The following is a 14,425-nucleotide window of genomic DNA, read 5'->3' as shown; positions in this document are numbered from 1 at the left end:
GTATTTCGGCTTTCTCATACATCTTGCTCACCAGGTGGTAGAGTTTTGTCAGGACTGGCTCTCCCAAGGCTGTCAGTAGTTCTAATGGAATGTGGTCTACTCTCAGGGCCTTGTTTCGACTCAAGTCTCTTAGTGCTCATAGCAGGTGTACTTAGTAACATTTAAATGCAAGGAACACACCATTGTGTTCAGCCAACATATTAATTGCTCAGTGTGTCAGAATGGCTGGCCAGTACTGTCTTCATGGGTGCAAATAATTGACAGGCGCACACAATAGCAGAAAAACTATACCTAGGTTTTATGCCCTCTATATTCCTTCCATGCAAAATACAGGTTTGAGCAAATAAAATTGGTAAGGAGAACAGAGTTCCAGGGTACAAAAAAACACAGCAGAGGAAAGGAAATACAGTAATAACCTGACTATAGCAGATATTAAAAGTGACCACCATTCATATCTTGGCAGTTTTGGGCCCTGGTCTAGTAGTTGCTGAAGGCTGGACTGCTGGGATTGTTGCAGTTTTATCCAAAATGTTCTGCTGCAGTTCTTGAGGATGAAGAGGGTAGTCTCAACTACTGCATCCCTTTCACGTCCTTCAACTCTCAAAACTACAGTGTGGTTTCTACACAAATTATAGGTAACTTTCCTCTTCCTGGAGTTTGTCTGCTACTTTCAGAATTTCCATTAAACATTGTCAAACACTTCCTATAAATTTACAAATGCTATAAATCCAGGTTTGCTTTTCTTTAACTATCCTCTAAGATGAGACACAAGGTCAGTAGGGCCTTGCATGTTCCTACATTTTGGAACCCAAAGTAATCTTCCTGAAGGCTGACTTCTATCAGTCTTCCCATTCTTTTGTAGTTAGTCAAAATAGTAATAAAAAGAAACTTTTACCACAGTTTGAATAGAAGGGATTGGCTGATAGGACATGATGAGGCATCAAGGATTATCCATTTCAGTTATAAAAAAAAAGTTTGGGTGGTGAAAATTGGGGAGGGAGACAAAGACTTGACCACAGCAAGCAGGTTCAAATTGATGTAGGTTACAGTACTTATGCAGAGACGAAGAGACGTGCATGGCATAATCTCACATGGAGAGCACCATCAGACTTGTCTTTAAACTGGTCATTTAACTGAAGACCATGATAACGCAACAAAAAATGGCTATTCTCAACCACTCACTTAAAGATTAAATATACTGATTTGATGATTATTATTATTTGGCCTTTCTTGCTTGGTATGTATGTGGTTGGGAGATTAGAGGCTGTGTCCTGCAGGAAAGTCCCACTCCATGTGGTTCACACAGTCCAATGGAACATCAATGCAACCAGGTTTTCCAGCCATTATTGTGTGGTGTACAGAATGTTCATGAATCAGATCATTGATTTTAAAGTGACCAAGGCCATTTATATGTACAGATAACTGCTTGGGTGTACTCATGTTGAAATGAAATGTCGCACAATAGTTATACTGCAGACCTTCACATGTGGTTCTTCCTGCGATAGAAATTTATTGCGACAGGACTGCAATAGAATGTAGTAGGTGGATGTACTTGACAGATTTTGCATATGGGTCGCTTACTAAGAATGGCTCGTGTGGTGTGGGGTTGACAGTGGGGTTGCATAGAAATCGGGTATGTTGTGTAGTTTTCCTGGGTGAAAGAATAAAATTTTCACAGCTAAATGCAGGGTTCTGGATTGTATATCAGTCATTTAAGGAAACAGGAGGAACTAATAAATGTCCTAATAAGGGATACGATCGAATTTATGAAGATGTTTAGTTCAGGATTGACGGTGATTTTCTACATATTACATTCCTGTTGCATTTTTGTTCTTCTTCTTCTTCTTATAAATTCCAAGTTGCGTTTTTTCCCACGTTTTACAGCAATATGAACTGAGCACTTGCTTTGATGCAATGTTTTGGTTTGTGTTGCCGACTGTCAGATGTTATTGTCAAAGATCGAATATTATTGCCAACTTTCGAGCGTAATTGTTGAAGTATCTGTAATCTGATTGTGTATGAATTTGTGGCATACTATCCACAAGGCACTGTTGGTCCAGATTGTCCCACTCCCCAATGAGTATTCGGCGTAGATCCCTCATAGTGGTTGGTGTATCACGTCGTCCATAAACAGCCCTTTTCAATCTATCCTAGGCATGTTCGATGGAGTTTGGCCAGTCTAGTCAAGCGATGTCCTTGTCCTGTGGTTGTGTGTGTGTGTGTGTGTGTGTGTGTGTGTGCCCAGAAGGCGAAGGAGGGGGGGCGGAAGTCCGTCTCCCCCCCCCCCCCCCCCCCCTCCGGTTGTGTGAGCGGGATGATTTTTTTTGCTTACTATTTGTATTTCTTTTATTATGTGTAGTAGGGAGCCTGTGCTGATGTATGTTAGTTCATTTATGACATGTTTGTTTTCAGTGATGGCTTTCTGAATGTGGAAGTTTTCTTGCATTTGTATGATTGTCATGGCTGCTTATTCTCATTATTTTTTTGCAGTCGTCTTATGGAGTCTCAGATGTATTTTCTTGAACCTGTTGTCCATGTTGACAGGGAATGCTTGACATAGCTGTATTAACATCTTCAACTTTTGCAGTCCTGTCTTCCTCAGTTGCGTTAATATTACAGGGACACACACACACACACACACACACACACACACACACACACACACACACACACACACAAATGCATACACAGACATATTTCAATAATTACAGTCGAAAATTGGCAATAACGTTCGATCTTTAACAATAACATCTGACAGTTGGCAACACTAACCAAAACATTGCCTCAAAACAAGTGTTCAGTTCATAGTGCTGTGAAATGTGGAAAAAACTGCAAATTGGCATTTATAAGAAGAATAACAACACTAAAAATGCAACAGGAGTGTAATATGTAGAAAGTAGTTCACACAGCTTGAAGTACAGTTCAAAATATTACTTCATAAAGGCAAAAACCAACCACTAGAACTGTTTATAACCCATAGGTACAGTGACCAAAATGTAAACTAAATAGCAAACATATGTACATATGCCTGGCCGCAGAAGATGCCTTGCAGAAAATAAAGGCAAAACGCGTATGGCATGAAATTGTGTTTCATTCAGTTGCTGTCAGACGGTCCATAAAGTAAAAATTATCAATATACCATAGCATTTCTCTAAGCCTACTAATGCAGTAAACAGAGGATTGCTTTTCATATGTCTTACATTCTAAGATGAATCATAAGGCTAGTATTGTCTTGTGTGCATATCATAATGTTACCATGTGTAGGGCTTGATTAACCGTTCATTGCACTGCTTTGTACATCTACAAAGCAGAGTTTGAACTGAATTTTCTTCACCATCAGTCAGCGTTAATAATGCAGATTCCTTTGCTTGTTTGAATTGATGCAGCTCTAAAGAGGTATTGGTGAATGTGACCATGGATATGTAGTATTGCAGATATGAAAAGTTACCAAGAAAATTATTTTTAAAAAAGTTAAATATTTTTTAAATTATTTTCCTTTTATTCCTTGACCAGTCCAGCACATAAAATAATCATTAATCCTCATTTAATACACACACACTCACTCTACACTACACTTAATATACACCCAATGTAAAGTGATATTCCTTATTTATATAATTGTGTAATTGCATAATTGTGTGTTTGCATTATTATAGATGGTGTCCTCTGGAATACCAGGTGTAACGAAGGAGGCAGTAGAATATGTGCAACGGGCACTTCTGCCTAACTTGTCGAATCCTGAAGCAGCTGCAACATTTGCAAGAATGATTGAAAGTTCTTTGAAGTCTTGGTTCACCCAGTTCAATTTCTTTCTCCATAATTTAGCACAGTTGAGATTTACTGGTGATCATAATGATGGTGAACTGCTCAGTTTTATTCCCAGGACATACACGTACGTTTGTAATATTTTATATGATCTTTGGAAGTTATTTTTCTGAATGGTTTTGTTACATATTATATGGAACTTAGTGATTCTTACATACTGATCCAGCTATTGCTTCATGCATTATTTGATTTACAGTACTCTTTGTGTCTTGATTTTTAAACATTTTAATTTGGTGGACAGCAGAGGTCATTTTATTTGGATGGTCATATTACACAAAAGTAGTAAAATGACAAAGTTGTTGCACAAGGAGTGATGGATCCCATGTTTTATTTGTATAGTAGTAGACATGATTCAGTTAATAGTCTGTAGAAAGAGCAGCTTGTTATATGATAATTTACCACATTCTTAAAAATGAAAACTGCTAAGTGTGTTAAAGAACATGAATAACTGCCGTGATGCTACAGAAACAGCTTTGTGATACAAACTCATTTATTGCTATACTGCACAGTACATGTTGCCCTCATGGCTGCAGATACCAGAAATGTGCAACATGCATATATTCATACACAATAAGAACAGCAATAAATAAAAGTTAGAGCAAGTAGGTTTTAATTGCGAGCACTAGCGTCAGTGAGCATGAAAGAGAGAGAAAGAGATATATGATAAAACACAGTTAATGAAGGTGGGGAGAAAGAAAGTGTCATGAAAAAAGAAAAGAGAAAAAAGCATAACTGGGAGAAAATCGAATTGTCGGGTTTTATGTATGATGGGGAACAACTGGCCATACACATTACATATTGCTGCTAATCAGTCTTTGACCAAACATTATAAGTCTGTAGCAAAAGTAATGAGAAGTAGTGTGGAAGCTGCTGTGGACTGTTGTATTAACAGTCATAAGTTGGTAGCCACAAGTGTGGTGATATGTGGCTCACAACAGACATGCAAGGGGACTCTGGAGATAAATAGTAGAACGCCAAAGTAAACTTTACTGCATAGTGGTAACCGTGTAGCTGGTGGGGTGATGTCACTATACCAGGTCGAGTCTCTGGTTATGGGCGATGTGACTAGGTCACGGGTTTAGAGTAATAGATGTGTGTCAGAGGCACATAAGTAAGTCTGAATTTCGGGGCAGGGGAGCACTTCTCATCACTGGAAACCAGTGGTAGCAGTACCGCTAGCAGCAGTCGTGGATTCAAGACCGGGCTGTGCGTGCCACAGCACAAAGTCATTCACAGTACTTTCTGCCATAGCTCTGCCATCCATGCCTGCTGCTGCCAACACTGAGTTCCTAATGGGACTTTGCATCTCTGCGCCACCTACCATCTGACTCCTGCCAGAGGGCAGCGAGTCATACTCTGTGCAAAGTCAGATTGTTTGCAGAGTGCTGGGCAGTCTCATCCAAAGATGGACAGAAGCATCTGAGAAAGAGTTCGTGAATATTTTTGTTTAATGAATAGATGCATCTAAGATACTAGATAAGTGGGGCTTTTTTTTAAAAAAAAGAGGATGATGAGACGACGGGTATTTAATCTCTGTGCAGTACTGTGATATGTGGGTACTGAGGAGTCGATGAAGTAGCCACGGCATGTGGTAGTCACATAATTCATCGATCTGCTACCACACTGACTGGGGATATGAGCCACTGACATGGTCATACAGACAGATAATGTAGATGGAACACACACAAGCATTTGTGGTTAGTTCCATTCATCTAATGTTTTCACTACTTGTGCCATGTAGAATTAAATCACAGTAGTGGAGTTTCCATTTCTCGTCCTGCGAAAATAATATTCCAAAGATGCAGAGGCAAGAGGAACTCTTCTTGCAAATGGCGCAGTAGTTGCTGCCCAGTTGAAATGCTCATCCAACATTACCGTAACTCCTTCACTGTTTTTTGATGTGGTACTGGAATACCATCCAGCAGAGTTGTAGGCAATCGTTCATGGAATTCTCAACTTAATTTGTGATGTGATACCAACAAGGGAAAGGGCTCAGACAGGGCCAACTGATATGGTTCCCGTTTGGCAGGCCACTCGTGCATAACCTAAAATGAAAGACTCTAAGATATTTTGCTTCAGCAACCCTCATTTTTGAGAAAACTACCAGTAAAGTTCATGACCCACAATCAGCTCAGAACTGACACTTCCAGTTGCGACAAGGGTTAGTTTTCTCCCTAATGGGTCAATCCAAGTGAAGTGATCAATAAAAATTAAGTTGGTTGCTTGACCATTTTGAAATATTTTGGTTTTTTATATGTGATCACCCTATAATTGAGAAGCTCCAAACTGTTTTTTAAATTTACCTTGCATCCTTACGGAATGGTGGCAATGTTTCTTTGTAAGTGCACGATGATTTTTCAATTTTGAGACATAAGTGTTAATTTGAATATCTGTGACTGGGCTAAGTTACCACATTCCAGTTGACATGATTGTTTTCAGAACAATCTCATCTAAAACATTGTTTATTACCCAAAGTATCTTAAATTAAAAAATAACCAGTCAAAATAACCCCTTCAAGTTTGATACTGAAAATCAAGAAAATCCACTTTTTAGGCCCAAAAATAACAACCAAGGAGTGATTTGTCAGAGTATATTTTTTTAATCCAGTTAGATATTGTACACTACTAGCCTTATATAGAGCAAGAACATTGACATATGTTTCCTTAATTTTCTAATAAATTTTTGAAATTTGAAAAATCTTAATTTTTGTACAGTTTGAAGCTAGTTATCTCTGATGGGCCTGTGTATAAAAATGTGATTTTTGCACATTTTGTACATCTATATGAAAGCAAAGTACTGTAAAAATTTCAACTTTGATATCTGACTTTAAACAAAGATATAAATTTTTGAAAATGAGAAAATAATTTACATTACACTACAGTTGATCTTATGGCTCTTGCCTAATTCATGTGTGATACTGGCTAGACGAAGTCAATTATTATTGAAGTTAAGGTGCTGAATTATATGTAAAAACTTGAAAAATTACTGAACTAAACATTTATATTATCTTGAATAATTTAAAATAAATATTTTCAGTTTACATACTTTCAATATGTCATGCTTCTTAATCCTAGGTGTGATTGTTAAGAACACTTATTTCTTCAGACAGCTTTCTCCCAGTTGCTGTGCTAAGTACGTCACTAGTAGATTTCTTCCATGACATTCTTGGGACAGCAGGGTGGTAAAAATGCTTAACAACATCGGTTTTCCAAATGTGTTCTTTCACCATGTGCAAGTCACCATTGTCCATCATACACACATTCTGATATATCACTCAATGTTAAAGACAGAGACGTAATTCTACTTGCACAACGATCCTCATAAATTTCGGTTTCTGATGTTACGTAGCATCGAACTGCATTTTCTGTAGTGCTGAGGAATTCGTGGAATCCCTTGTTCCTTTTATTGCTGTACAGTTTTCAAATCTGGTTTGAAGTGTTGTTTTGATATGAAGGACTGAGAACTGTATCTTCTCGATAAAAAAAAAAAAAAATCTGTGGTACCTTTAATATTGTCCTTGCAAAAGGGAGACATGTCCTCTGTTGTAAGAATTTGGTCTGTGGTCGTTCTTTCTAGGCTGGCTTTACTCACTTCATGTTTTGTTGTACCACCTCCTCCGTCACATGCAGTTTTACCGCATCAAGAGACAAAAAAGAACCATTCAGCCTTCAATCTGAAATCAACTTTGTGGTTGCAAAGATTTCAAAAATTCTTTTTGTTCTTGTATTGGCTACCACTTCCTTGTGAAAAGTATATGAGCTTCTCAACGTTGGGCTTCTTTATGTAATTTGTTACATACTTCTGAAATACATGAACATCCGAAGTGTTTTGTTCCAAGCAGTCAAATAGAATGCAAGCTGAAGAACTGCAAACTTCATCATTCTCAATTTTGAAGCACAGACCAAATGGATGCACTGTTGCCTGGTCATTAACCCTGTGGTACCCTAGTATTTAATCTTTAACCATAAATTTAACATTTTCTGCAAAATCAGCTAGTACTATGCATTCGTTTCATAAAGTTGTGCTTTTTTGTTCTTCAAAAACTTGCTTTGGATTTTAGAAACGTAGTGACGACTTTAGAGATTTTCTAAGTTATCAGTTACAGATTCAAAGTACTCTTCCTGAGATTTAACCATTGTTATTATAGCTGTGTTGGTTATGACCCATTGTTTGAAGGTAACATTGTCAGGCATTTCCTCGTCAGATTCCTTAAACAATCCAAGAATGGTTTCTTTACCAGAGCATTTATCACACAAACTAATCATGCAGTCATAACTGTTAATGTCACAGACCATTAAATCTAGTAACTCCTTGTAATTAATGTCATTGAGTTTTGCACCTACAATCATTAGTTTGACTTTTTGATGACATAAACACATACAGTGTGTGTTCCTGAGGAGCTGACCAAAATACACCTCTTAGGATGAAGGTCACAAAATTTTGTCCTTCCAATTTTGCATTCAGGATGAGAAATTTTGAAAGCTACATAAAGTTCATTTAAATTTGACAGCACTAGACATTTCTGATTGATCCTTTAACTCCACTTACAACAACTCTTTTGCTGTCTTTGCTACCCAGACACATTCTGCTGTTTTATCATCTTCAAAAAATTGTTGTATCTATACAATCCTTTCTTCACTTATAGCTGATCCTTTTATCTTTCCTAAAACTAGTAGGAAGCCTTGCTCTTTTACAAATTTTTGAGTAAGTTTAACCAAACGATCAGAAACGTTGAAGTCATGAACTATTTTTTTCTCTTCACCATGAATCTGGGAGCAAACTTAAATTTTTAACTTTATCTTCTTTAGGTGTCACTGAATTTCTCGATTAAGCTGAAATACTCAGTGTGAGATGATTCCGGAGATAGGTTCCCTTCTTTTTCATAAATACTGTTAGTATCTGCGTTATTAAAGCATGAGTCTAAGTCTTTTGTAATTTTGTCTGAAATTTGTTTTACGTTGCTTTCTGTAGCTGCTTTTCTTTTTCTGCTACTCAATTTTCTCATTTTTGAAGCAGGAGATACTTCTAAACTAGAACTCGCAAAAACCAATTTGCTAATAGCTTCCTCATCGGGAGTATAAATGTCATTAACAAGGCTACATGATTCTGGCCCCGCGGCATGAACCATGGACCTTGCCGTTGGTTGAGAGGCTTGCGTCCCTCAACGATACAGATAGCCGTACCGTAGGTGCAACCACAATGGAGGGGTATCTGTTCAGGGCATGCAGCTCTTCTGTATGATTAAATGATGATGGCATCCTGTTGGGTAAAATATTCCGGAGGTAAACTAGTCCCCCATTCGGATATCTGGGCGGGGACTACTCAAGAGGATGTCGTTATCAGGAGAAAGAAAACTAGCATTCTACGGATCGGAGCATGGGATGACAGATCCCTTAATCGGGCAGGTAGGTTAGAAAATTTAAAAAGGGAAATGGCTAGGTTAAAGTTAGATATAGTGGGAATTAGTGAAGTTCGGTGGCAGGAGGGCCAAGACTTTGTCAGGTGAATACAGGGTTATAAATACAAAATCAAATAGGGGTAATGCAGGAGTGGGTTTAATATTGAATAAAAAAATAGGAGTACGGGTAAGCTACTACAAACAGCATAGTGAAGGCATTATTGTGGCCAAGATAGACACAAAGCCCACACCTACTACAGTAGTACAAGTTTATATGCCAACTAGCTCAGCAGATGATGATGAAACTGATGACATGTATGACGAGATAAAAGAAATTATTCAGGTAGTGAAGGGAGACGAAAATTTAATAGTCATGGGTGACTGGAATTTGATAGTAGGAAAAGGGAGGGAAGGAAACATAGTAGGTGAATATAGATTGGGGCCAAGAAACGAAAGTGGAAGCCATCTGGTAGAATTTTGCACAGAGCATGACTTAATAATATCTAACACTTGGTTCAAGAATCATAAAAGGAGGTTGTAGACATGGAAGAATCCTGGAGATACTAGAAGGTATCAGATTATATATTGGTAAGACAGAGATTTAGGAACCAGGTCTCAAATTGTAAGACATTTCCAGGGGCAGATTTTGACTCTGACCACAATCTGTTGGTTATGAACTTTAGATTAAAACTGAAGAAACTGCAAAAAGGTGGGAATTCAAGGAGATGGGACCTGGATAAACTGAAAGAACCAGGGGTTGTACGGAGTTTCAGGGAGAGCATAAGGGAACAACTGACAGGAATGGGGGAAAGAAATACAGTAGAAGAAGAATGGGTAGCTTTGAGGGATGGAATAGTGAAGGCAGCAGAGGATCAAGTAGGTAAAAAGATGAGGGCTAGTGGAAACCCTTGGGTAACAGAAGAAATATTGAATTTAATTGATGACAGGAGAAAATATACAGTGCAGTAAATGAAGCAGGCAGAAAGGAATACAAACGTCTCGAAAATGAGATCGACAGGAAGTGCAAAATGGCTAAGCAGGGATGGCTAGAGGATGTAAGGATGTAGGATTTAGAAGCTTATTTCACTAGGGGTAAGATAGATACTGCCTACAGGAAAGTTAAAGGGATCTTTGGAGAAAAGAGAACCACTTGTATGAATATCAAGAGCTCAAATGGAAACCTTAGTTCTAAGATAAGAAGGGAAAGCAGAAAGGTGGAAGGAATATATAGAGGGTCTATACAAGGGCAATGTACTTGAGGACAATATTATGGAAATGGAAGACGATGTAGATGAAATGGGAGATAAGATACAGCGTGAAGAGTTTGACAGAGCACTGAAAGACCTGAGTCGAAACAAGGCCCCGAGAGTAGACCACATTCCATTAGAACTACTGACAGCCTTGGGAGAGCCAGTCCTGACAAAACTCTACCATCTGGTGAGCAAGATGTATGAGACAGGCGAAATACCCTTAGACTTCAAGAAGTATATAATAATTCCAATCCCAAAGAAAGCACGTGTTGACAGATGTGAAAATTACCGAACTATCATTTTAATAAGCTGCAGCTGCAAAATACTAACACGAATTCTTTACAGGCGAATGGAAAAACTGGTAGAAGCCGACCTTGGGGAAGATCAGTTTGGATTCCGTAGAAATATTGGAACACATGGGGCAATACTGACCCTACAACATACCTTAGAAGATAGATTAAGGAAAGGCAAACCTACATTTCTAGCATTTGTAGACTTAGAGAGAGCTTTTTACAGTGTTGATTGTAATACTCTCTTTCAAATTGTAAAGGTGGCAGGGGTAAAACACAGGGAGCGAAAGGCTATTTACAATTTGTACAGAAACATGAAAGGGAAGCAGTGGTTGGGAAGGGAGTGAGACAAGGCTGTAACCTCTCTCCGATGTTATTCAGTCTGTATATTGAGCAAGCAGTAAAGGAAACAAAAGAAAAGTTCGGAGTAGGTATTAAAATCCATGGACAAGAAATAAAAACTTTGAGGTTCGCCGATGACATTGTAATTCTGTCAGAGACAGAAAAAGGACCTGGAAGAGCAGTTAAACGGACTGGACAGTGTCTTGAAAGGAGGGTATAAGATGAACATTAACAAAAGCAAAACAAGGCTAATTGAATGTAGTCAAGTTAAATCAAGTGATACTGAGGGAATTAGATCAGGAAATGAGACACTTAAAGTAGTAAAGGAGGTTTGCTATTTGGGGAGCAAAATAACTGATGATGGTCGAAGTAGAGAGGATATAAAATGTAGACTGGAAATGGCAAGCAAAGCGTTTCTGAAGAAGAGAAATTTGTTAACATCGAGTGTAGATTTAAATGTCAGGAAGTCGTTTCAGAAAGCATTTGTATGGAGTGTAGCCATGTATGGAAGTCAAACATGGACAATAAATAGTTTGGACAAGAAGACAATAGAAGCTTTCAAAATGTGGTGCTACAGAAGAATGCTGAAGATTAGATGGGTGGATCACGTAACTAATGAGGAGATATTGAATAGAATAGGCGAGAAGAGGAGTTTGTGGCACAACTTGACAAGAAGAAGGGATCAGTTGGTAGGACATGGTCTGAGGCATCAAGGGATCACCGATTTAGTATTGGAGGGCAGCATGGAGGATAAGAATTGTAGAGGGAGACCAAGAGATGAATACACTAAGCAGATTCAGAAGGATGTAGGTTGCAGTAAGTACTGGGAGATGAATCAGCTTGCACAGGATAGAATAGCATGGAGAGCTGCATCAAACCAGTCTCAGGACTGAAGACCACAACAACAACAACAACATCATGATTCTGATTCTGGATCCACCATAAATATTTTTGAGTAATGATTTGGGCAAAGAGAATTTCCAAGAGTCACAGTAAGTTTTACTCAGGAAGCTAATTTACACACAATTAACAAGGACACGTTTCCAAGTTTTATTATTTCCCTCAAACCTTTAATAACTGGATTTTTATGAACATTGAGTGGATCAGAGAATTTTTTTTTTCCAAAAATGTGATTGTACCTCAGAATATGTTTTTTCTCATGATAGTCACAAACTGGTGATACAGAAGACTTACTTGTAATTTAAACAAAGTTTACCTATCTTCATCAAAGTCATTAACTTTGAAACTGAACCAGAAACTGTTTTGTGACACAATTCACTTACTATCTGTCCAATAGAGTACTGTTCATTCACTTTATTTCATTCCAATTAATCTTTGAAATTAATTTATTATTAAATTTTAAAATGATTTTAGTTAATTAAACATTACACTCACAACAAAAGCACATAAAATATTCTCCACTCTTAGTGAAGTATATACATCTGCTCTGAAAGAGGTTTCTGAGCAGACTCACTAAAACAGTGCCACACCCAGAAGATGTAGTGGGGGTACACAGTTCATGTACAAAATGGTCAGTGACGGCTGGGCTCCTGTGGAAACTTATAACTCTGTCGACTGAGCTTGTGTACACATCTGTCTTGAGGAGTAAATTCATGCACAAAACTTCTCAACAATAGAGAAATTTCACATGTTTATTATGTTACGAGGGTTGCCCAGTAAATAATGCCCCATATTTTTTTTCTCCGAAATAAAAAATATTAGAAATGTGACACTTTAGGTGCGAGTTATTTGAAGTTTCCCGCGTGTGTACGCAAAGTTTCAATTTCCTCCGACAGAGAGCGGTGGTGTAGGAATGTTCTAAAATGGCGTCTGCAGGTGACATCCGTCATAAACAACGTGCAGTGATTGAATTTCTCGTAGCAGAGGAAGAAACCGTGGACAATATTCATAAACGCTTGTGCAAAGTCTACGGAACATCTGCAGTCGATAGGAGTACTGTTGGTCGCTGGGCACAGAGGGTGAAAGCATCAGAGGGCGGTGCTGCGGAGCTCCGAGATTTGCCGCGGTCGGGAAGGCCTCCCACGGCTGTCACGCCTGACATGTTGCAGCGGGCTGATGTTCTCATTCGACGGGATCGACGCATTACGACTCGACAGAGGCTTATGTCAAAACATTAGACAAACTTAAGCAGCGCTTCCGGCGCCTTGGGCGTCATGTTAACCCACAGGATGTTTTGATTCAGCATGATAACGCTCGTCCTCACACAAGTTTGAGGACTTGTGAACACATCGCGAAAGTGGGTTGGATAGTGTTACCCCATCCACCCTACAGCCCCGATTTGGCTCCTTCAGACTTTCACTTGTTTGGGCCAATGAAGAATTTCATTCGTGGAAGACGTTTTGCCGATGACGAAGAAGTGATTCACGAAGTGACAACCTGGCTCCGTAGGCAGAGTACAGATTTTTACCGGCAGGGAATACACGCTCTTGTGTCTAGCTGGAAAAAGGCCGTCGAACTTGAAGGAGATTATGTGGAAAAATAAAGCAAGTAGACAAAACATCAGTCTTTCACATATGTAAATTTGATTGTTGTGGAATAAATACTTCTGGAGAAAAAAAATATGGGGCATTATTTACTGGGCAACCCTCGTACTTTCATCATTTGAAACTTGTAATAATGTGCTGTGTAATTGCAAATAAACCAAGATGTAAATGGGCAATTTTTTAATGTATTATTAAGCAAAAGTTCCTACTGTTTAATACTTTATTATTAAAATAAATAATACTAACTAAATACAGGATGTTAGTGTTAACTAAATATAGGTCACAGCTAAATTTTATTACATTCAAACACTAAACAATTTAAATAGGCAACTTGTTCACAGTCAGATATCAGTGTAAAAATTTGTGCAGTACTTTGCTGTCATATAGGTGTACAAAATGTGCAAAAATCAAATTTTTATATTCAGTCCCACCAGAGATAACTAGTCCTAAATTTTACAAAAAATTAAGGTTTTTCAAACTTAAGAAATTTATAAGAAATTAAGGAAACATTTGTCAGTGTTCTTACTGCATATAAAGCTAGTAGTTTATGATTTTGAGCTAGAGAGAAAAATGTTCTCTGATAAATCAATCCTTGGTTGTTATTTTTGGGTAAAAAAGTGAATTGTTTAAATTTTCAGTGGCAATCTTTGGAGGTCATTTTGACTGGTTATTTTTTTAATTTAGGGTATTTTGTGTAATAAACAACTTTTCTAAAAACAGTCACGTCAATTGCAATGTTGTAACTTAAACCAATACAGAGATATTCAAATTAATGCTAATATCTCCAATTTGAAAAACCACCATGCCCTTACAAAG

General features: G+C 38.1%; 1 protein-coding gene across 2 annotated transcripts in view; it reads left to right on the top strand.

Moving 5' to 3' along the window:
- Nucleotides 1-14,425, top strand: part of LOC124622081 (phosphatidylinositol 4-phosphate 3-kinase C2 domain-containing subunit alpha) — a 242,435-nt gene that overhangs the window by 149,510 nt on the left and 78,500 nt on the right. For both annotated transcript variants that reach the window (XM_047147657.1, XM_047147656.1), the window contains one exon: nt 3,657-3,892. In XM_047147657.1, coding sequence (XP_047003613.1) covers nt 3,657-3,892 — 236 coding nt within the window. The remainder of the gene's footprint in view (nt 1-3,656; nt 3,893-14,425) is intronic.

Source organism: Schistocerca americana, chromosome 7 (genome assembly GCF_021461395.2).
Source record: "Schistocerca americana isolate TAMUIC-IGC-003095 chromosome 7, iqSchAmer2.1, whole genome shotgun sequence".
Classification (NCBI taxonomy): domain Eukaryota; kingdom Metazoa; phylum Arthropoda; class Insecta; order Orthoptera; family Acrididae; genus Schistocerca; species Schistocerca americana.
The sequence above is the reverse complement of the archived record's forward strand: the minus strand, read 5'-3'. Positions and strand labels throughout refer to the sequence as shown.